The sequence below is a fragment of the Leuciscus leuciscus genome, assembly GCF_965113295.1.
Source record: "Leuciscus leuciscus genome assembly, chromosome: 5".
Taxonomy (NCBI): Eukaryota; Metazoa; Chordata; class Actinopteri; order Cypriniformes; family Leuciscidae; genus Leuciscus; species Leuciscus leuciscus.
The window spans coordinates 50,462,023-50,483,450 of NC_138729.1; the positions used below are offsets into that span (position 1 = coordinate 50,462,023).

At 39.4% G+C, this 21,428-nt stretch overlaps 1 protein-coding gene across 3 annotated transcripts; it reads left to right on the plus strand.

Moving 5' to 3' along the window:
* Window positions 1–459: 459 nt before the first annotated feature.
* Window positions 460–20,811, plus strand: LOC309499787 (cytosolic phospholipase A2 gamma-like). 3 transcript variants are annotated; one of them, XM_082171260.1, is made up of 15 exons: window positions 460–589; window positions 3,585–3,610; window positions 3,774–3,885; window positions 5,059–5,201; window positions 5,315–5,516; window positions 9,092–9,194; window positions 9,276–9,416; window positions 9,589–9,654; window positions 9,760–9,804; window positions 10,220–10,351; window positions 16,774–16,893; window positions 18,715–18,792; window positions 19,551–19,705; window positions 19,810–19,975; window positions 20,066–20,811. In XM_082171260.1, the coding sequence occupies exons 2-15, from the start codon at window positions 3,585–3,587 to the stop codon at window positions 20,230–20,232; spliced, it is 1,656 nt and encodes a 551-aa protein (XP_082027386.1). In that variant the 5' UTR covers window positions 460–589; the 3' UTR covers window positions 20,233–20,811. The 3 variants fall into 3 exon arrangements, with proteins under 3 accessions (XP_082027386.1, XP_082027385.1, XP_082027387.1); XM_082171259.1 differs by lacking the exon at window positions 3,585–3,610 and having other exon boundaries at window positions 462–589; XM_082171261.1 differs by lacking the exons at window positions 3,585–3,610; window positions 3,774–3,885 and having other exon boundaries at window positions 567–589.
* The last annotated feature ends 617 nt before the right edge of the window (window positions 20,812–21,428 follow it).

Genomic DNA, 21,428 nt, shown 5'->3' on the forward strand with positions numbered 1-21,428 from the left:
AAACAAAGGCTACTGTACCAAATATTAACATTGATTTTCTCAGGTGTTCAAATACTTATTTGCAGCTGTATCATACAAATAAATAGTTCAAAAATCATACATTGTGATTTCTGGATTTTTTTTTTTTTAGATTATGTCTCTCACAGTGGACATGCACCTACGATGACAAGTTCAGACCCCTCCATGATTTCTAAGTGGGAGAACTTGCAAAATAGCAAGGTGTTCAAATACTTATTTTCCTCACTGTATCTGCCATCTCATCATTTAGTAGGCTATCCCAGATAATGTTCATGTTTGTGAAAGAATCAATTATAAATGAAATTGCATTATTATAACATCCATATGCAATAATTTATCACATGTTTTACTGGTAATGTGTCTGAATCCTTTCGCCTTTTAAAAGGTCAGGGAGATTGCATAATTAACTACAGTGAATGATTGCATAATTTATCATTCACAGCCTCGCCCTTATGATTATGTCTGGACTTGCAGTGTATTTTCAGAGCCATATAAAGATCATCTTCTTTCTGCATGTCAAGATAACAGCAGCTGTGTTGATACGGTATGAAGTCTCGGATTTACAGGAATAGTAAGTATATATTTTTAAAGCTTTAGGTAAATAAAGTATTTTCAGCAATAGCAAGGCAGTTAAAAGGTTTCATGGCATTATAAATTACATGTGACAATCAAAGTATTTTCACAGCCATTTGCTTTAAAACCCAATTTAAATAGTCAATAGCAGTGACCGGCACACTATCAAAACTGCATAAATATACAATCATGGTGAAAAATGATTTAGGTGATTTTGTTTCAGTGACAAGTTTTTTTCTATACATCAAAATCTGTGTAATTTTATTTAAATATACTATAAATAACTGTACGATTGGAACACACTTTTTTTAAAGTCCGTTTAATATAATTTAAGTTGAAAGGACTTATACAGCCAAGTTGATCGTACTTAAATTTATGGCAGCAACTTTTTTTTTTCAGTGTGCTGCTATTTTGATCCATACATTTTATTTATTTATCTGACTCTATTTGAGTAAAAACTATAAGGATGTAAGTTATCAGTTGTTTTATGGCCATCTAACATTTTATTTTAAAGTGACCTTAATTGTAGTTTAATTTTTGTGTTTATCATGTTATTTAAATATTCAATTGTTTATCTTTTGACACATACTTTATTCACATTTTCCTGTTAGACGATAGGTTTGTAGTTACTATGACACTACATTTATCTCCATTTATCTCTATGCCGATTTGCTATTTGTATATGTATATATACATACTCACCGGCCACTTTATTAGGTACAAGTTGCTAGTACCGGGTTGAACCCTTTTGCCTTCAGAACTGCCTTAATTATTCGTGGCACAGATTCAACAAGGTGCTGGGAACATTTCTCAGAGATTTTGGTCCATATTGTCTTGACAGCATCACACAGTTGCTGCAGATTTGTCGGATCTGAACATCCATGATGTGAATCTTCTGTTCCTCCACATCCCAAAGTTGCTCTACTAGATGGAGACCTGGGGCCTCATTTATAAACGTTGCGTACGGTACGCACAAAAGAAGGCGTACGCCACTCTCTACGCAATAATTGTTTTTTATAAAAAGCAAACTTGACGGGAAAATGTGCAGTCCTTCACGCAAACTCTGACCCAGGCTTACGCACAAAAACGGGTGAAATGAGAAATGGCGACACCGTCGGCAGATGGAAGAAACACGTGAAAGTGTGTGAAAGTGTGTGAAACTGTAGACCGTTGTGTAAAAGAAATGGCAATACTGCCTCTCATAAATAACATGAAGACTTCACAAAGCAAGTCTTACAATTAACAGCCTACACGAACATATCGTTTGATCGATCTGCAGTGTAAAACAAACAAAATCAAACGAAGATTACAACAGAAATGCAAATTAACACATATTTGCAAAAAGAAAAGTGAAATATGTTCTGCAATAATATTGGCATGTTATGCAATTCATCCTCATCACACATCTGTAGCTTGACAGATGCAATTAAATGGATGGTAATAAAATGCCATGATGCCATCACAATGCGTAATGACGCACAATGGCTGATCTTGCGCTCTTAGAAGATGTGACAAATGGAAGAATTCGGAGTGAACGCATCTTCAGACAGCAATTGTTGTACTCCTCTTTTCCACCTCGCCAACGATAATTTCTACTTCACATTGAGTGAAGTTACGTTTCTTGGTTTTCCTCTCTGTGTTTGCCATGATTTCGCAATCGATGAATATTAACTTGTGGGCGTTTCACGGACTATTTATGGGCAACTATGGGCGTGACATGAAGCCGAAAAAGCTAGGCTAAATTTAGAATTGATTGTGATTTATTAAGGGAAAACTGCGTAGGATGTGCGTGCGCATGGTTTTATAAATCCGAATATTTCTGTGCGTACGCACGTCCTATGTTTCATCCGTACGCCACTTCTGACGCAAATCCTACGCAAAGTTTTATAAATGAGGCCCCTGGTGACTAGAGGCCAGTTGAGTTTAGTGAACTCACTGTCATAAGATGATTTGAGCTTTGTGACGTGTGTTATCCTGCTGGAAGTATCCACCAGAAGATGATACGCTTTGGTCATAAAGGGATGGACAGGGTCAGCAACAATACAAAGGTCAATACTATAACCATACTAGGGAAACCTGCAGTGTGGATCGGTGATGCTCTGCGGCTGCTTTGTATCCTCTGGCACTGGAAACCTGCAGTGTGTGGAAGCAAGATGGATTTATTGAAGTATCAGAAAATCCTAGGAGAAAACGTCATGCCGTCAGTGAAGAATCTGAAGCTTGGGCGTCATTGGACCTTCCAACAGGACTGTGATCCCAAGCATTCCACCAAGGCTTGGTTGCAGAAGAAGTCCTGGAAGATTGTACAGTGGCCATCACAGTCACCTGACTTGAACCCCATAGAAAATATCTGGTGGGATTTGAAGAAGGCGGTTGCAGAAAGCAAACCCAAGAACATTACTGACCTGGAGGCCATTGCTCATGAGGAACGGGCTCAGATTCCTCAGAAACGCTGCCAGAAGTTGTGTCCGGTTATACATCTCATTTGCAGCAGGTCATGACAGAGAAAGGGTGTTCTCCTAAGTGCTAAAGATTAGATTAGATTAGATTCAACTTTATTGTCATTACACAAGTACAGGTACAAGGCAACGAAATGCAGTTTAGGTCTAACCAGAAGTGCAATAGCAGCAAGTGCAGGATATACAGTGGTTCCATAAGTGCAGAACATGGATATGTACTGAATAAATATAGAGTTGAATACTATTATAAACATAAAGATGCTTGCCATGAAGGGGTTGAATAATTTCGAACTGCAGAAGTCATTAAAAGTTGCATTTTCAGTTGAATTTGGGGAAACCACTTGAAACATTTGTTGTGTTGAGCTATTTCAGTTACTTTTGTTTGATTTGTTCATTGCAAACAGCTGAAAGTCTGTAAGTTTTGCCAATAAACCTGATTTGCAATGGGTGTTGAATAATTTCGATTGCAATTGAACATAAATATAATTTCAAATAACAAAAACTGACTTGCATGTGGACTCTATTATTTTACAGATGAGTGCATCCAAACCCCAGGAAAGGTATGTAATCGTGCTAAGATTCATGGAAGCATTAAAACAAGTGTAACAGTTATATAACTGTTCAAAATAAACTGCAGACTTAAATGCATTGAAATCTAGAATATTTAATATCAAAATATATCAAATAAAGTAAAATTCAGGACTGTTCTGTCTGTCGCTGCAGTGGTAAGGTGCGAATCGAACCCTCTCTGAATAATAACGAGGAGGAGTTTGTAGCCAGAAGGAGAAACTCGGTTCAACAAAGCCTGATGAAGCTTCAGATAGAGTGCATTGAGGTAAAGCTCCTTAATGTATACTTCATATATCTGAGATGACCTGCGAATGGTGAACGTGATCTCACCAAGTACCACATGTTCCTGGATCAAAATCTTTGTTGATCCTGGAACAACTCTCCAATCAACCAATCAGATTTGAGGGACAAGTTTACAGTTTATGTCAAGTTTAGGCTTAGAACCAGTGAGGTGCTTCAACATCAGGGTTATTCACCTATCATTTCCCTCTGATTTTAGGGAAAAGTTATGGGTAGGGTTAGGTTTAGGGGTAGGGATGGGGTAAGGACTCAATTTTGGGACAGGAATGTTATTCCAGGATCAACAAAATATGTTGATCCAGGAACATGTCTTACTTGGCAAAATCACGGTGTCCCCTGCGAATGGTGCCAATGAACATCAGATGTCACATCAATTTCACTCTCTTGAACTATGCCATTAATAGCAAGCAACCATTGAAATAATGCTAAGTCAACACTGATGCATCATCATTAATAGCACTGATTAATAGTAAAAGGTGACGTTTGTTCATCATCACTTTCGCACACTCAGATAACGATGAAACGTATTAAGTTTTCAACTACACTTCAATGCTAAATTTAAAAAAAAAATGCACATATATCTTCTGTGGAAGTCTCAGGACCAAAAGATATTTTTCCACTCCCAGCAAACAAAAATATGTTCTAAGAATGTTTTGCTAACGTTCCCATTAAGTTATAAAAACGTTATTTCTGAATGTTCTCTGAACGTTTAAAACGTCCAGTTTTTTAAATGTTTCAAAAACATTTTATCTTGGTTATGCGAAGTACAATAGTCAACATTTGAAGTGGATCAAAAAAGTTCATCAAAGTTGTCCTAAGACAAGAACGGGTTTTGTTCAGAATTCATATATAACTTTGATGAAAGGTTTTGATCCACTTCAGATGTTGACTACTGTATTACATTTTGCCAACATTATTGAAAAGTTACTTTTGAATGCTTTCTGATATCATTTTGAGAGCTTTTTTAAAGACCAGATAACATTGAATGAACGTTCAATTAACGTTACTTGAAGAATGTTTGTTCAGAACTTTAAGAGAACCTTCCCAGAACGTTACCTAAAATTCTTTTCATTAAAAATAAGGTGGATATAATGCTTTGAGTGGTGTGTGTGTGTGTCTGTGTGTGTGTGTGTTTCAGGATGAGGTGCCAAACATTGCATTACTGGGTTCTGGAGGAGGAGAAAGAGCCATGGTGGGTTTGCTGGGATCCCTAGTTCAGCTCCAGAAAGCAGATCTTCTGGATTGTGTCCTTTATCTGAGCGGAGTCTCTGGATCTACCTGGTATGAACCCTGAGAAACAACAAACACACACACACACACACACACACACACACACACACACACACAGATTAGTTGAATGTCATAAATGACAGCAGTATGTTGTTCCTCTGAAGGTGCATGGCCTCCTTATATCAGGAACCAGACTGGTCCACCAAACTAGAAGCTGTGAAAGACAAGATCATCCAGAGACTCATCGGTCCTGGAGTCAGCTGGGGAGATTCATTAGCCAAACTGAAGAAATATTACTATGGGAAAGACTTCTTCAGCTTGACTGACATCTGGGCAGTGATGGTCGTCACAACATTTGTGAAAGAGGTTTGTAATATCCAATTCATTACCAGGGACAGATCTAGAAAATGATGTATAGTGTGGCATGAGGACTATGAGGAGTAACAACTCCAAAGCAAGCAATAATGCAGTCTTTGTGGATTTATAGCCTGGCAGACATTGAAGATGCAAAACATTTGCATAATCATCTTACTGCTTAAAAATAATTAATGAATAAATAACAAATAGACATTGTCTATTAAGCGCATTAACTGATTCTAAATTATCTCTGAGCTTAAGGCCAATTCACACCGCACAGAAACATGTTTGTTGTGTTTTTTTTCCCAGGATCAGTTTGTTCCCCTTGTCAGTGTCTGTTGACGTTGGCCGGGGTTTGTTTTCTCCTGACTGAACATGTTTAAGTGTCTGTTGGGGCAGAGTTATTTTTCATGAAAATCTAACTAGTTTGTGAGTGTTTGTCTGTGCGGTGTGAATTGGTTTGTGACCACTACATATAGAAGACAAGTTATAGCATTAATATGTTAATAATATATAACACAAAATGAATACATATATAGCCTAGGTGTGAAAATTAGCCTACATGATATGAATATTAAACCCATTGAAATAAGAATTGTGTGACTAATTAACAAATGTAGCCTACAGTAATAATAATAATAATATTGTATACCATATTAAGTCAAAATAAGTCAAATTTGTGCTTTTAACAATACACATACCACTTTAAAGCAGTGTGTCCGTCGTTATTATCGGAATATTGAGTTTTTTTTAAACATTACAATGTTTTCTACACTGAACAAAATTAGAAGCGCAACACTTTTGTTTTTGCCCCCATTTTTCATGAGCTAAACTTAAAGATCTAAGACTTTTTCTATGTACATAAAAGGCCATTTCTCTCAAATATTGTTCACAAATCTGTCTAAATCTGTGTTAGTGAGCACTTCTCCTTTGCCGAGATAATCTATCCACCTCACAGGTGTGGCATATCAAGATGCTGATTAGACAACATGATTATTGCACAGGTGTGCCTTAGGCTGGCCACAATAAAAGGCAGTTTTAAAATGTGCAGTTTTATCACACAGCACAATGCCACAGATGTCGCAAGTTTTGAGGGAGTGTGCAATTGGCATGCTGACTGCAGGAATGTCCACCAGAGATGTTTCCCATGAATTGAATGTTCATTTCTCTACCATAAGCCGTCTCCAAAGGCGTTTCAGAGAATTTGGCAGTACATCCAGCCGGCCTCACAACCGCAGACCACGTGTAACCACACCAGCCCAGGACTTCCACATCCTGCATCTTCACCTCCAGGATCGTCTGAGACCCGCCACCCGGACAGCTGCTGCAACAATCGGTTTGCATAACTAAAGAATTTCTGCACAAACTGTCAGAAACCATCTGCAGGCTCCTCGTCCTCATCGAGGTCTCGACCTGACTGCAGTTCGTCGTCTTCGTAACTGACTTGAGTGGGCAAATGCTCACATTCGATGGCGTCTGGCACTTTGGAGCGGTGATCTCTTCACGGATGAATCCCGGTTTTCACTGTACAGGGCAGATGGCAGACAGCGTGTATGGCATTGTGTGGGTGAGCGGTTTGCTGATGTCAACGTTGTGGATCGAGTGGCCCATGGTGGGTGGTGGGGTTATGGTATGGGCAGGCGTATGTTATGGACAACGAACACAGGTGCATTTTATTGATGGCATTTTGAATGCACAGAGATACCGTGACGAGATCCTGAGGCCCATTGTTGTGCCATACATCCACGACCATCACCTCATGTTGCAGCATGATAATGCACGGCCCCATGTTACAAGGATCTGTTTGGGATGCTCTGGATCGGCGTATACGACAGCGTGTTCCAGGTCCTGCCAATATCCAGCAACTTCGCACAGCCATTGAAGAGGAGTGGACCAACATTCCACAGGCCACAATCAACAACCTGATCAACTATGCGAAGGAGAAGTGTTGCACTGCGTGAGGCAAATGGTGGTCACACCAGATACTGACTGGTTTTCAGACCCCCCCAATACAGTAAAACTGCACATTTTAGAGTGGCCTTTTATTGTGGCCAGCCTAAGGCACACCTGTGCAATAATCATGCTGTCTAATCAGCATCCTGATATGCCACACCTGAGTGGTGGATGGATTATCTCGGCAAAGGAGAAGTGCTCACTAACACAGATTTAAACAGATTTGTGAACAATATTTGAGAGAAATAGGCCTTTTGTTTACATAGAAAAAGTCTTAGATCTTTGAGTTCAGCTCATGAAAAATGGGGGCAAAAACAAAAGTGTTGCGTTTATAATTTTGTTCAGTATAATAGATTCTTAACTAACTCTGCGATAATTTCTGTGATCGGAATCTTCTTGATTTCACTACACGACGACACAAGAAAATGCTTACGGTACTCTACAAAGGTCAAAATAAACGAGGAGAAACGTTGTGAAAAATAATAGTAGGCCTATTCCACAATCACAGATAGACAAGAAAGATATGAGAGGCGGCGTTAAACTACCTCATGACTCAAAGGGAAAAAAAATTACAATAATAATGAACGTTAACAACTTACAGAGCTCTTATTTGTACCACCTGACTGCTACAGATTCATTTCGCCGTTGATAGTGTTGTCATATAAACACATAAATCCGAGTCTGAGGACGTGAACAACTCCGGGTAGAACGTCACGGGTTGCTATCTCATAATTTCGGTTATGACATTGCATGACCGCAGCATAAGCTCATTGTTTTGGTTCAGGAGGAACAGTAAACGCGGCTGCTGTTTGTTTGCGGCGCTCAGTGACTAACGTCTGTCTAACTCTACATAGCTTGAAACGCCCTGATGACGTGTGAGGTCTGAGTGAATGTATGAAAATATACATGTGGACAGGCAGGTATGACATCGTATCATTGCATTCGGACCGATTGCAATGATTGGACGAACATTTTTTGGTCCTGAGACTTCCACAGAAGATATATGTACATGTTTTAATATTTAGACCACTTCTATTATTGATTGCTATCAGGATGTGAAGAGTTTCAACCAGTATAACAAAAAGTGTTTATAAAACATATTGCATACCCTTCATGTAATCATGAATTGGGCAATACACGTGTGTGTACAAGCTGTGTTTTTGGTGCACTGTTTCATAAGAGTGATTTGTTCATAAATCAGGCTAGACAGGTTACTGTGTATTTCTGACTCAATAAAATAAAAAAAGGAGGAGGGGGAGGAGGAGGAGGAGGAGGAGGAGGAGGAGGAGGAGGGGGGGGGGGGGGGGGAGGAGAAGGAGGGGGGGGGGGGGTCAAAAGTCATGAAGTACAAAAGTCATCCAAAAATGACTTTTGTACTTCAAAGTCCGTGTTTTAATCTGAACATTTCTCATGAAGTCAGTCATATTTATTTTTTTCAAGTATGAATAAAATTTACTCAACATTTTCTCTTTTAAATTCTTTTTATAAAGTCTCTCACTGCAGAAATGTAAAGATACTTGAGGCTCCATTTGTCCTGCAGATCTTTATAAATAGATCTTTATTGCTGAGAAAATGTTGTGCGAGTTTTAATGGGATGTATTTGTCCCCGGCAAAAACTGTGTTCTCTATAGATCGATGAACACACTCTCACAGAGCAATGGAACCAGCAGAGTAAAGACCCGCTTCCCATCTACACAGTGATCGACAAGCAAGGCAAACAGTTAAATAAAGGAGGTCTGTGTGTTTGTCTGAAAGAAAGACCCGAGAGTTGATGTGTTTGTGTCAGCTGTTATATGGATGTGTTTCTGTCTGCAGACCCCTGGTTCGAGATCACTCCACATGAAGCAGGTTATTCTCTCGCTGGAGCGTTTGTGGACGCCTCCAACTTTGGCAGTCAGTTTCACAAAGGCTCTAAGAAAAATAAGCAGGACGAATTTGACATGCTGTACCTGCAAGGTAACAAACTCTGTCTCATTGACCTTTATCTCAATCTGTTTTGTCAGGCCTGCATTATTAGCGTATTGCATTAAATATGTGGTATTTATGTTATATGTTAGGGTGTTATAGTACCTGTGTCCACTGTTTTACTGTAAACTTTATGTTTGCTGATATTGTGTGTTTTCTGCAGCTCTATGCGCCAGCGCTTTAGCTGATGAAGACGAGATTAAGAAAGTCCTCTGGCAAAAGATCAATGGTGCAGTTGCAATTATTCTGAGGACTGAATTCAGCTTAAATTTAAATGGTTAAAATCATTACCATCCATTAGATTTTTGATTTATTTGTTCGATTTGTTTTTCAGATTTCTTTCAACAAAAGGAAAAAATACTTGAGGAAATTAAGAAGGGTAAAAAATGTCTTAGGCTTTATTTACTTAAAAATTTAACAACCCTGATTTGATGTTTTTAACAAAGCTGCATTTATTTGATCAAAAATACAGCAAAAACAGTAATACTGTGAAATATTATTATAATTTAAAATAACATTTCTGATCAGTTGTGTTGCTTCATATTTCTGGGAAAAAAACATGATACATTTTATTTTTCAGGATTCTTTGATCAATAGAAAAGTAAATCCTTTAAAAGTATCATAAAAAGTATTATAAAAGTGTCCTTTTTTATCTTACACCAAACTTACAGCACAGCTGTTTCAAATGTTTCTTGAGCAGCAAATCAACATAATAGAATAATTTCTGAAGGTTCATGTGACACTGAAGACTGGAGTAATGATGCTGAAAATGTAAATTATATATATATATTTAGAAAAGCAAGAGAGCAGAGAGGAAGCAGCAGGACTCGAAGGGTTGAGTCAACCAGATCCATACTCTCCAGATACAGACGAATGCTACCGGGAGCTCATGGATCTCGTGGATATGAATCTCTCTGTTTTTAATGGTAATAATCCTTCTGCTCGTGATGAACCACCCATCAGAACAACACTGAATGGTGACAAACCATTGAATGGTCTGTATGTCCATCACAGCCTTGTGTTCATGACTTCATTAAATACACCACGTGACCACGGCAGCTTTTATGTTCAATAAGTCTTCACGGTGAGAACCTGCTGTTAAAAAGATTGAATGAAAATTACCCCATAATTGACCCACCCTCAAGACATCCTAGATGTATATTACTTTCTTATTTCAGCCAAAAACAATCTGAGTTATATTAAAAAAATATCCTGGATCTTTATAATATCCTCCAAGCTTAATAATGGGAGTAAATAGTACTTTCGATTTTGAAGGCCAAAAAACTGCATCCATCCATCATAAAAGTAATCCATACTGCTCCCGGGGTTTAATAAAGGCCTTCTGAAGCTAAGCGTTTTAGTATGAAAAAAATCCATATTTATAACTTTATACACTAATCACTGGCTTCTGGTAATGGCCATATGTGAGTCTAGTTCTGGTGGAAGAGTGACATCTGACCCAACGCATGATGTATTGATGAACGCGGAAGCGCAGAGGATAGAGCAAAACAAAACACCGGTCACGAATTAAGCTGCGTTCACACTACAATCGACAAAGCGACACGATACCATACATTTCAATGGAGAACGGGCGAACGCAACAAAGTTGAGACAGCGAATGTCTAATATGGGGAGAAGTTCCACTCTCAGTAAACTTCCGGCTTCTGAACTGGTTGCAGTTCCACTCTGGTTCCACATGAGGGCGCTCACAGGACGAGTGCAGAATGAATGGAGGTCTATAGCGCTATACCCCTCAAAATCCAGGCGCCATACCCCTTTTCTCAGGATACAATTTTCTGTCTAGTAATTTGAATGTTGTATTCGAAAGGAGATGCAAAGAAATTACACATTGCTGGGTGTTAGATTTTTTAGAGTCACTTATTTGTTTTAAAAAGTCTTTTAAAATGTCAATGACGTCATACACATCGTACGACCAGAGATACTGCTTTACGGCAATCCTTCAGTCACTTTGGTGCTTTCGCGCTCTGCACTTTCTTTTCTCTCGAGGCATCGACAACACAGCTGTCACAGGTAACTACACAACACAGCTGACACAGGTAAACACACGTGCTAGAAGAGTTTTTGTTTTGTTGTTTTAAAAGACCAGACCACGCCGAAAATACACACACACACACACAATGTCATCAAGCGGTATCTCTGGTCGTAATCAGTCCTTCACTGACCAATCAGAGTTCATTAGCAGAATGCTAGCGTGTTATGGGCAACAACAACTCAACCTGTACGAAATCGAAAGGACATAAGTACTCGTTCATTCAACTTTCGACCTATAACCCATGTTGAACTTGCAAAACCTACAATCAAATCTGAGATTTCTCAACGGCAATCGGGTGAAAGAGACAAATTTAGCCGTCTAGCCCCATAGACTCCCATTAATTTTGCACTCATGGGCGATCGCCCCCAGTGGACCTCTGGTGGAACTACAACCAAAATTCGGTACAATAGGACTTACATTTACATTTACATTTAGTCATTTAGCAGACGCCTTTATCCAAAGCGACTTACAAATTAGGACAAAAATTCAGCGAGTCATCATAAAGAGGCAAAAACAACAACAACGCAAGAAGTGCTCAAAATACGAAGTTCAGGTATTATTCAGAGTAGCATAAGCCTGATAAGTGATGTTTCAAAGGGAAAGGATTTTTTTATTTATTTTTTTTTATAAGGTTAAGTGCTCACGGAAGAGATGGGTTTTCAGCTGTCTTTTGAATGTTGTCAGGGATTCTGCATTCCGGATGAGGGTGGGGAGAGCGTTCCACCAGCATGGAACTGTGAATGAGAATGTTCTGGAAAGTGATTTTGTGGCTTTCTGTGATGGAACCACGAGACGTCGCTCGTTGACCGATCGTAGGTGTCTGGTAGGGATGTAGACTCGTAGGAGTGAGTGAAAGTAGGAGGGAGCTGAGCCTGTGATGGATCTGTAAGCAAGCGTCAGTGCCTTGAACTTGATGCGAGCAGCGAGAGGTAGCCAGTGCAGAGAGGTGAACAGAGGAGTGACGTGGGCCCTCTTGGGCTCGTTGAAGACAAGACGAGCTGCAGCATTCTGGATCATCTGTAGGGGTTTGGTCGCACATGCTGGAAGTCCAGCCAGAAGAGCATTGCAGTAGTCGAGCCTAGAGATGACCAGGGCCTGGACGATAAGTTGCGTTGCATGCTCAGTTAGGAAAGGCCTGATCTTCCTGATGTTGTGCAGTGCAAACCTGCATGATCGAGCTGTCTTTGAAATGTGATCAGTGAAGGTCAGCTGGTCATCAAACGTTACTCCAAGATTTCTGACCGATCTTGATGGGGTGATTAATGATGACTCTAGCTGGATGGTGAAGTCGTGCTGTAGAGACGGATTGGCAGGGAGGACGAGAAGCTCAGTCTTTGCCAGGTTGAGCTGCAGGTGATGTTCCTTCATCCATGTGGAGATGTCCGCCAGACAGCTTGAGACCCGTGCAGCTACTGTGGGATCATCTGGTTGAAATGAGAGGAAGAGCTGCGTGTCATCAGCATAGCAGTGGTAGGAAAAACCGTGTGCCTGTATGATGTGTCCCAGTGATGTGGTGTAGATGGAGAAGAGGAGGGGACCAAGAACTGAACCCTGGGGAACACCTGTGGTCAGCTGATGTGCTCTGGATACCTCACCTCTCCATGCGACCTTGAAGGACCTACCTGTGAGATAGGACTCAAACCAGTGGAGTGAAGTTCCTGTGATGCCCAGTGATGAGAGGGTGGACAGAAGGATCTGATGATTCACAGTGTCAAAGGCAGCAGACAGATCCAGGAGAATGAGGACTGAAGATTTGGAAGCAGCTTTTGCGATCCGTAGGGCTTCTGTGACTGACAGTAATGCAGTCTCAGTTGAATGCCCTTTCTTGAAGCCAGATTGGTTGACATCCAGCTGGTTGTTTAGAGACAAGAAGGATGTTAGTTGGTTGAAGACAGCTCTTTCAAGTGTCTTCGCAATGAATGGTAGGAGAGAAATAGGTCTGTAATTCTCTACAAATGATGTGTTTAGCGTTGGTTTTTTGAGCAGTGGAGTAACCCGAGCCTGCTTGAATGCTGTAGGGAAGGTGCCAGTATGGAGGGATGAGTTGATGATGTGTGTGAGTGATGGTAGAAGTGTGGGAGAGATGGCTTGTAGAAGGTGTGAGGGGATGGGGTCAAGAGGGCAGGTGGTAGGGTGACTGGAGAGGAGAAGTGTAGATACTTCTTCCTCGGTTAGCGAAGAAAAGGAGGACAGAGGGATATTGGCTATGGAAGGGGTCGGTCTGGGTTCCTGTGTGTGTGGAGCTGAGAACTGACTGCTGATAGCTGTTGTTTTGGTGGTGAAGAAGTTCGCAAAATCGTCAGCAGTTAAGGAGGAGGCGGGTGGTGGTGGAGGTGGACAGAGGAGAGAGTTGAATGTCTTGAAGAGTAATCGTGTGTTGGAGGAGCTGTTGATCTTGTTGTGGAAGTATGAAGATTTTGCAGCATGAACATCAACAGAAAAGGAAGAGAGGAGAGATTGATACATACTCAGGTCAGATGGGTCTTTTGATTTGTGCCATTTCCTCTCTGCTGCCCTGAGTTCGGTCCGGTGTTCCCGAAGAACCTCAGATAACCAGGGGTTAGAGGGAGTAGCGCGTGCTGGCCTGGAGGAGAGAGGGCAGATAATGTCTAGAGAAGAGATTAGAGTGGAGCATAAGGTGTCCGTTGCAGTATTCACATCCAGAGATGAGAATTGTGAGGGTGGGGGAAGAGAGGATGACACGGCAGAGGAAAGATGGGAGGGGGAAAGTGAGCGCAGGTTTCGTCTGAAAGTGACTGGTGGTGGGGGTGGTGGTGCAGGGGTAGAGAGTTGTAGACTGAAAGTAATGAGGAAATGATCTGAAACGTGGAGAGGTCTCACCAAGATGTTGTCTGTGGTGCAGTTGCGTGTGTAAACCAGGTCCAGTTGGTTGCCTGATTTGTGAGTACCTGCGGTGATGAGTCGTTTGAGATCGAAAGAGGCTAGGAGAGAGGTGAAGTCTGTTGCATGTGGCTTTTCGAGATGAATGTTGAAGTCACCGAAGACTAGAAGTGGGGTGCCGTCCTCAGGGAAAGTGGACAGCAGCACATCCAGCTCATCTACAAAGTTACCCAGCTGACCTGGGGGGCGATAAATGACTACAAAATGGATCTTAATGGGAGTTGTAAGTGTAATAGCATGATATTCAAATGAGTTGTTGTTGCATAGAGAAGAGAGCGCGGAGTATTTGCAATTGTTAGAAACGAGAAGCCCTGTACCCCCACCTCTCCCAGACTGGCGAGGGGAGTGGGAGAAGGAGAAATTGCTAGAGAGAGGAGCAGGGGTTGCTGAGTCTTCTGGACGAATCCAGGTCTCAGTCAGGCCCAAGATACTAAGAGTAGAATGAGATGCAAAGGCTGGAATGAAGTCAGCTTTATTGACTGCTGACTGACAATTCCATAGACCCACGGAAAGAGAGAGAGGAGTAAGTGAGGATGTAAGGATGGGACGCAGATTGGCAGTATTGCGCTGCCTATTGCGCGTGATGAAAGGACGTTGCCGAGAGATAACAGGAATGTATTGAAAGCACATGTTGATTAAGGTGAACAATAAGATAAGTAGAGGGAAGAAAAAGGGAAGAGGAGTACGTAAGTGGCTTTCTGGTGTCCTTGCTCGGTGGAGTCGCGCAGGTAGAGTCGCTGGTCTTTACCCGAGTCGGTCTTCACACGAGGAGGCTGAACGCTTCCGCTGACGCTTCCGCGACAGCGTGCAAATTACACAGATATACAGATAATGCTCTCACCGCTTGAGTGAGTACAGCTGTTTCGTTCGGCCAATTAAGTCAATAACGCGTAAATGTGTCAAATCGAAAGTGCTTAGGAGCAAGGGCTTAAGTTACTTGCAAATTAGATTGCTATAAAAATTTAAATTTGTTTCACTCGCGGCTATTTCTCTAGGGAGTGGCCAGGCTCTCCGTATAGGGAGTGGGACTTAATAGGGAGTGGCCAGGCTCTCCGTAGACGGGCTCTGGTTGAGATCTGGGGCAAGTTCAAGCTCAAACCGGTGCGCAACGTTTTGCTATGGTTTCCGGGTTGAATGACATGTTTCCTGGAAACGGTGTGCAACGGGGTTTGAGATACGTTTTCTCTTGTTTGGTGGGTGAGTCAAAAATGCAGTAGCACCTCACTGCAGTACACGAGATCCAGGGGGCGGAGTTGGATCCAGATCTAAGGGGTGGAGAATGGTAGGTTTAGGGGTGGGTTTAGGGATCAGGGGGTGGAGATGGGTAGGTTTAGGTATATGTAAGGTGGGAGGAGTTAGATTTGGATCCAACTCCTCCCCCTGGTGTTCTGCAGTGAGGACCATCTCCAAAAATGTCAGCCCACGCGTTATTATTAAAGAGACAGCTCACACAAAGGGTCCAAGTAAAGTCGTTTACAATTATGTCAGCAGCAGCTCGGTATACGCAACAATTGAAGATATTAGAAGACATGTTTGTCGTAAAAGTTTTATTGTAAAATTATAGCATATCAACAGTGATCAGCAATATAACCCTAATACTCACAATAAAACATCCCTAATTATAAAGCTTGGAAGAGCCAGGATATTTTTAAATATAACTCTGATTGTGTTTGGCTGAAAGAAGAAAGTATAGCTACTACTAGGTTGGTCATTTTTGGGTGAGCTATCCCTTTAAGTCCCGCTCACACCAGGGACGATAACCATAACGATAAAGATACAGTTCTAAAAATCGTTCTACATATAAAAGAACATCATAGTCCACACCACAACTATAATGACATCGGCAAAGAGGAACAATATTATGGCATTGGAATCACTTTCAGAATAATTTTTTCTAGCAACATTGACAGCCAATCAGAATCCATCCCGCAAATGACAAAACTGCAGCGTGTGCTTAATAAACAGAACGATATCATCCGCTGGTGTGTCTATGTGAACGCTAAAATAGTTATCATTATAGTTATCGTCCTTGGTTTGAATGGGCCTTTATTGACACAGATTTGAGAAGAAAACCAAATTTAATTTTTTTTTAAATATGAAATGCTGTCTACAGTACAAATTAAAAAATTGTCATTTGTACGTCATGTTGGTAAAAGCTTCTGTTAATGATAAAATGTAAACATTAAATGTATTACAGTCTATTTAACAGCTTTTTGGCACAATTTAAAAACAATTATGAAAATCAAACCATGAAACAGAAGAAAAGTGCAAGATAACATGCACAAATATCAACCCACTTTTGGCTAAAAATGTATTAATTATAAATAGATTGTACTTGTAGATACACAAACTACAGTAAGAACTCACTAACATACATGTCACGTCTTTCTACAGAATCCTCTCTAGAGAGCAGTCTGAGTATTGATGAAAAAGAAGAAGAAAAACTGAATGTGAAGCGTCACACCATGGATGTAATCAACAATTTGAGTGAACGGATTCATATCTGGCCATATGGTAGGTTAAACTGTTCGTAATATCATCCCTTCATTCTCCACACCACTTTTCTAGAGTCGTGGAGATGCTGATCTACACTTTAAGATTCATGTGTTTGAATTTCATATAAAATTTCCATCCATTGTTTTAACATAAACTAATAAACGTAATGTGATGCATATTTGTCAGTCATACATACATAAATAATACAGGATTTCTGCACTCAAAAAAAAAAAAAAAAAAAAGTCATAGCCTAGTTTATTATTAATGATTTGATTGAAATCATAATATAAATCATATTTTCAAAAAGCCTTGATTCAAATTGCTTAGAATCAGCATAAAAATGTGCATTGTGAAAAATTATGTATGAGATTTATCATTATATAAACTTGGTTGCTGTGAACTGTTTCACTTAAGTATGCAGTTATGCATTTATGTATTTATGAACAATTATGCATCACATTAAGCTTGATAGTTTGTATTAAAACTGTGTAGATCAAATGGATGGGAATTTAATATGCAATTCAAATACATTTAGGCCTAAATATTTTTTATTCAGTTGCATAGTTCTAGTAAAAAAAAAAGTTTTTACAAAAACTGGTCTGAGGATCCTGCAATGAAACTTGTAGACAAGAAGTAAAGTATACAGCCAGCATTGCTCTTGATAAGAACTCAAAACTACACTATGCAAATGTTTTTGTGCTAAATTAACTAAATTTAAATAATGAGCGAGTACATTGAAAATCCATCTTCCAAACCGTGTTTTTTTGCCTTACCCCAAATCACTAAGGCTTGTTGGCAGAGGCTATTTACACTAACTCGCGCGCACTTCTCCCTTTTTCCCCTGAAAGGCGTTTATTTTTAATAAAAATGAAGAAAATATTCGAAAAGTGGAAATAAAGCGTTTAACGTGTGTTTAATAATAAAGTATTTAGTGGTTAGGGGTAGTTGTAGGGAGGGCTTTAATGTTCCAATAAAGCGGCATCCCATAATAATTTTATTAAATATAATATACAATATTATAATATATAAAATATAATAATTTGCACTCTTTGTGATTACACCAATTAATGTACAACACTGAGGTGCAAATAGTATATGTCACTATTTATAAGTATAAATAGCATCTAACTACGATTTACACAAAAAATATATTATTTATATTATTTTGCAATTGTAAATAGAATTTCACTTAGTGTAAATGGCATATAGCGCTAATATTGCTATTTGCCATTCATATTTGAGAGCTGTAGGATTTTGCGTGAAACTGCATATTTCCGAGTTAATGTCATATCCATAAATAGCTAAATGAAAGAAGTTCAGGGTACTTTATGCAGTTGAAGAGTAATAGATGCACGACAAATGAACCCGTAATAAAACAAAAATCAACATAGTTAGCAAAGCAGCACATTTACTGCATTGACTAAGTTCACAAAACGATGTTTATGCTGGTAACTAGTTTCCACTGTGTTCTGATATGAATAGCAATCGTTATGTCAGCACTGCTAAACTTTTGTAACGTTATTTTAAAACAAGTGATTACAAGTCCAGTCAAGACAACAGTTGAGTATATAGTTACCTGCTCATAAGACATTATTTATCCGTCTTTCTTTCATTAATGGGGGAGTTGTCATTACTTGTGACATTCGCACTGATCAGATTCATCCGCGCAGGAGCCGAAGCACAACTCACATGATCATCAAAACAATGTTCCTCCGCAAGTAACTTGTAGTTGTATGCTTCAGCCGCTAGAGGGCACAAAAGTCACATATAATGTAGCTTTAAGACTGAGCCCAAGAACCGAAGATTTTTTTTTTTTTAATTATGCATTTTGTTTTACAGATGCTTTAAGGAGCATTATTGAATGCATCATTAATTGGATCTGGGGCAGGAATTATAACTTCCTCCACAACATGCCAGGTAAGAACAGACCTGCTAACTGCTGTGATCAGAGGGTTCCCAAACTTTTTACAATGAAGGGCCGAAAGTCAAATTGACTGAGATCCAGGGGCCGAAAGTAAAAGTTGCATTATATGAACATTTTATATTAAGTTGAAAGCGGTTAACTTTGGTTCCCCTGATTTATTTCATTATTTTAAAACATTAAGCAATCTGCTTTAACTAATCGAGTTTTAATTTTAAAGTTTTATAGTACAATGAACCTTTATTGCTGTTTTTAATTATGTTTTAGATACTTTTTAAACACCCACTGACATTTTAAAAAGATGAAATAAAAAGAAAAGAATCTTGAACATTTAAGGAACTAAATGAACATTTAAATTAATCCACAAATAAATAATGACTTGTAATATGCAAAGTAGATTTGTATTTCATACAATAGAACATTTACTGATTAAAATATAAAGTCTATTAAAAATAAGGGAATAAAAATCATCTTTAACCCTTTAAGTGTGGGTTAGGGTTAGGGTCAGGGTTAGATTTCAGATGACCTCAGCATGAGAGAGAGAAGGAACGGTGGAATGGGGGTTCAAGGGAAAGAGATGTAAATTAGGATGATGCTTAGGTGAGACTTGCGAATGACTTAGAATGGTGATGCTAATTTCACAAGATAGAGTTCAAATGCTAATTTCCAGAAAGTCCTTGACTTCTTGGGGAGTGGTCGCTCCTCAACCAGACATTTTCTATTTTCTTAAGTGTTACACACATCTCTGCCATAGGAGAAGCAGTGCACTCCACTCTACTGGAAAGTGAGACGAGAGACTTTGAAGACGCTGGACTGTTGCTCAACTCGCCCTATTTCTCAGTGCTGAGAAAAGAGAGAAACGTTGACCTCATAATTTCCCTGGATTTCAGTGATGGGGATCCTTTCATGGTATTATACGCGTATTTAATTCTCTACAGCTTCACTCATATGTTTCAGAATCTGGAAAATGTTAGTAATTAAATAAGAGCACTTGTGATGCTTTTCCACTGCAGACAGTGAGGGAAGCTGCCAAGACGTGCAGGGAACGAAACATCCCTTTCCCTGAGGTCAACATTCCCAGTGAGGACTCGGAGAAACCGAAGGACTTCTATGTGTTCAAAGGCCAAAACGTTCCAACCGTGATTCACATCCCTCTCTTTAATGTGGTCAACTGTGGAGGCAAGTTTTTACAAAGTCTTACAATATCCTGAATAAACTGTAATATAATATCAACTGTGTTCTGATTTAAGTGTATTATTGTTCCATCAGATAAAATTGAGGCCTGGAGGAACAAATATGGCACGTTTCAAGGTGCTTACAGCGCTGAGATGATCACTGATCTAATGGAGGTCGCTGGAAAAAACATCACAAACAATAAAGCAAAAGTGGTGGAAGAGATTCATGCGATCATTGGGCAAATAAGATCCAGACAATAATGTGAATACATTTAACACTACGACTAAAATCTGAATATAGATTAAAGTCCGCGTGAACCGGAAGTTGCAAACGACTTTTCTCCAGTGCTGTGACGTATTTCCCAGTGAAAAGGAATATTGAACAGAGGGCAGGGTTTTACTCTAGCGCTCCTCCTCTCCATCTCTCGCTCATTACAGACTAACGATTTGAGGGGAGTGGTTAAGCGTTTCCCAACCTAAGTCCTCAAACCTACGTCATCAGGGAAGGTCCTCCAATGCAGAGGGGAGGGGCATTTTCAGATTTTGATTAAAGATTACAAAGCCAAAACATTTTTTTGTGTGTTTTAACTTGCACGGATTAATTGTTCACCACAAGACTAGTAATATGCGCTAACAAAGTAAATACGGTCCATTTTGATTTCAGTTGGACTTTAAATTGATCTGCTTTATCAGTCATTTTGCAACAAATAGTGTTAAATTTCTTTTTCTGTCAGCATTATTTTTGATGACATTTCGGTTGAATATATTCAAAATGTTTCTGCATGTTTTAATGTTTCTTCATGCATGTTGATTATAATAAAACAGTGTGGTGGTCCTGGATGCTGATTGGTCAATTCAAAGTTTCATTTGATTTCTGAGTTTGAATGTGAATGCAAATGTCAATTAGGTTAAATGTATGAGACTGATTTAATAAAAATGGATATGCAAACCTGGTTATTGTGCAGTTAAATCCGTACTGCTAATACTTAAGTCTCATTCTGGTTTCTTTTATGTATAACTGACAAATTATGTTTGTCAAAAATCTAATCCAAAAGGATGGAAATTTTATATGAAATTACAATGCTCAAATATTGAACGCTAATAGGCCTAAATACGGTGTTTATCCATTTTTGAGATTAGAAGCTACAGAAAGCAGTAAAGGAACAGGCATAGAAATGTTTCTGCCCTACATTTCATGTTTAATTTATGCGTAACATTAAAAATCCTGTGTAAATGGGGTTGCATTTTGTATCGTTCAACTTCTTTCTGAACCAAGTAAAACAGATCCTGAAATGCCGGCACTATGAAGAATTAAGTTAAATATTTGTAATGTGCAACAGTATTGTGAACTATTCCTCAAGGACCTATTAATAAAGCTTCCTGTGCATTTAAAGACTAAAAGCCCTTTACCATTTTTTATTTAAAGGAATTTATCAATAGCAAGATTATATTTCTCC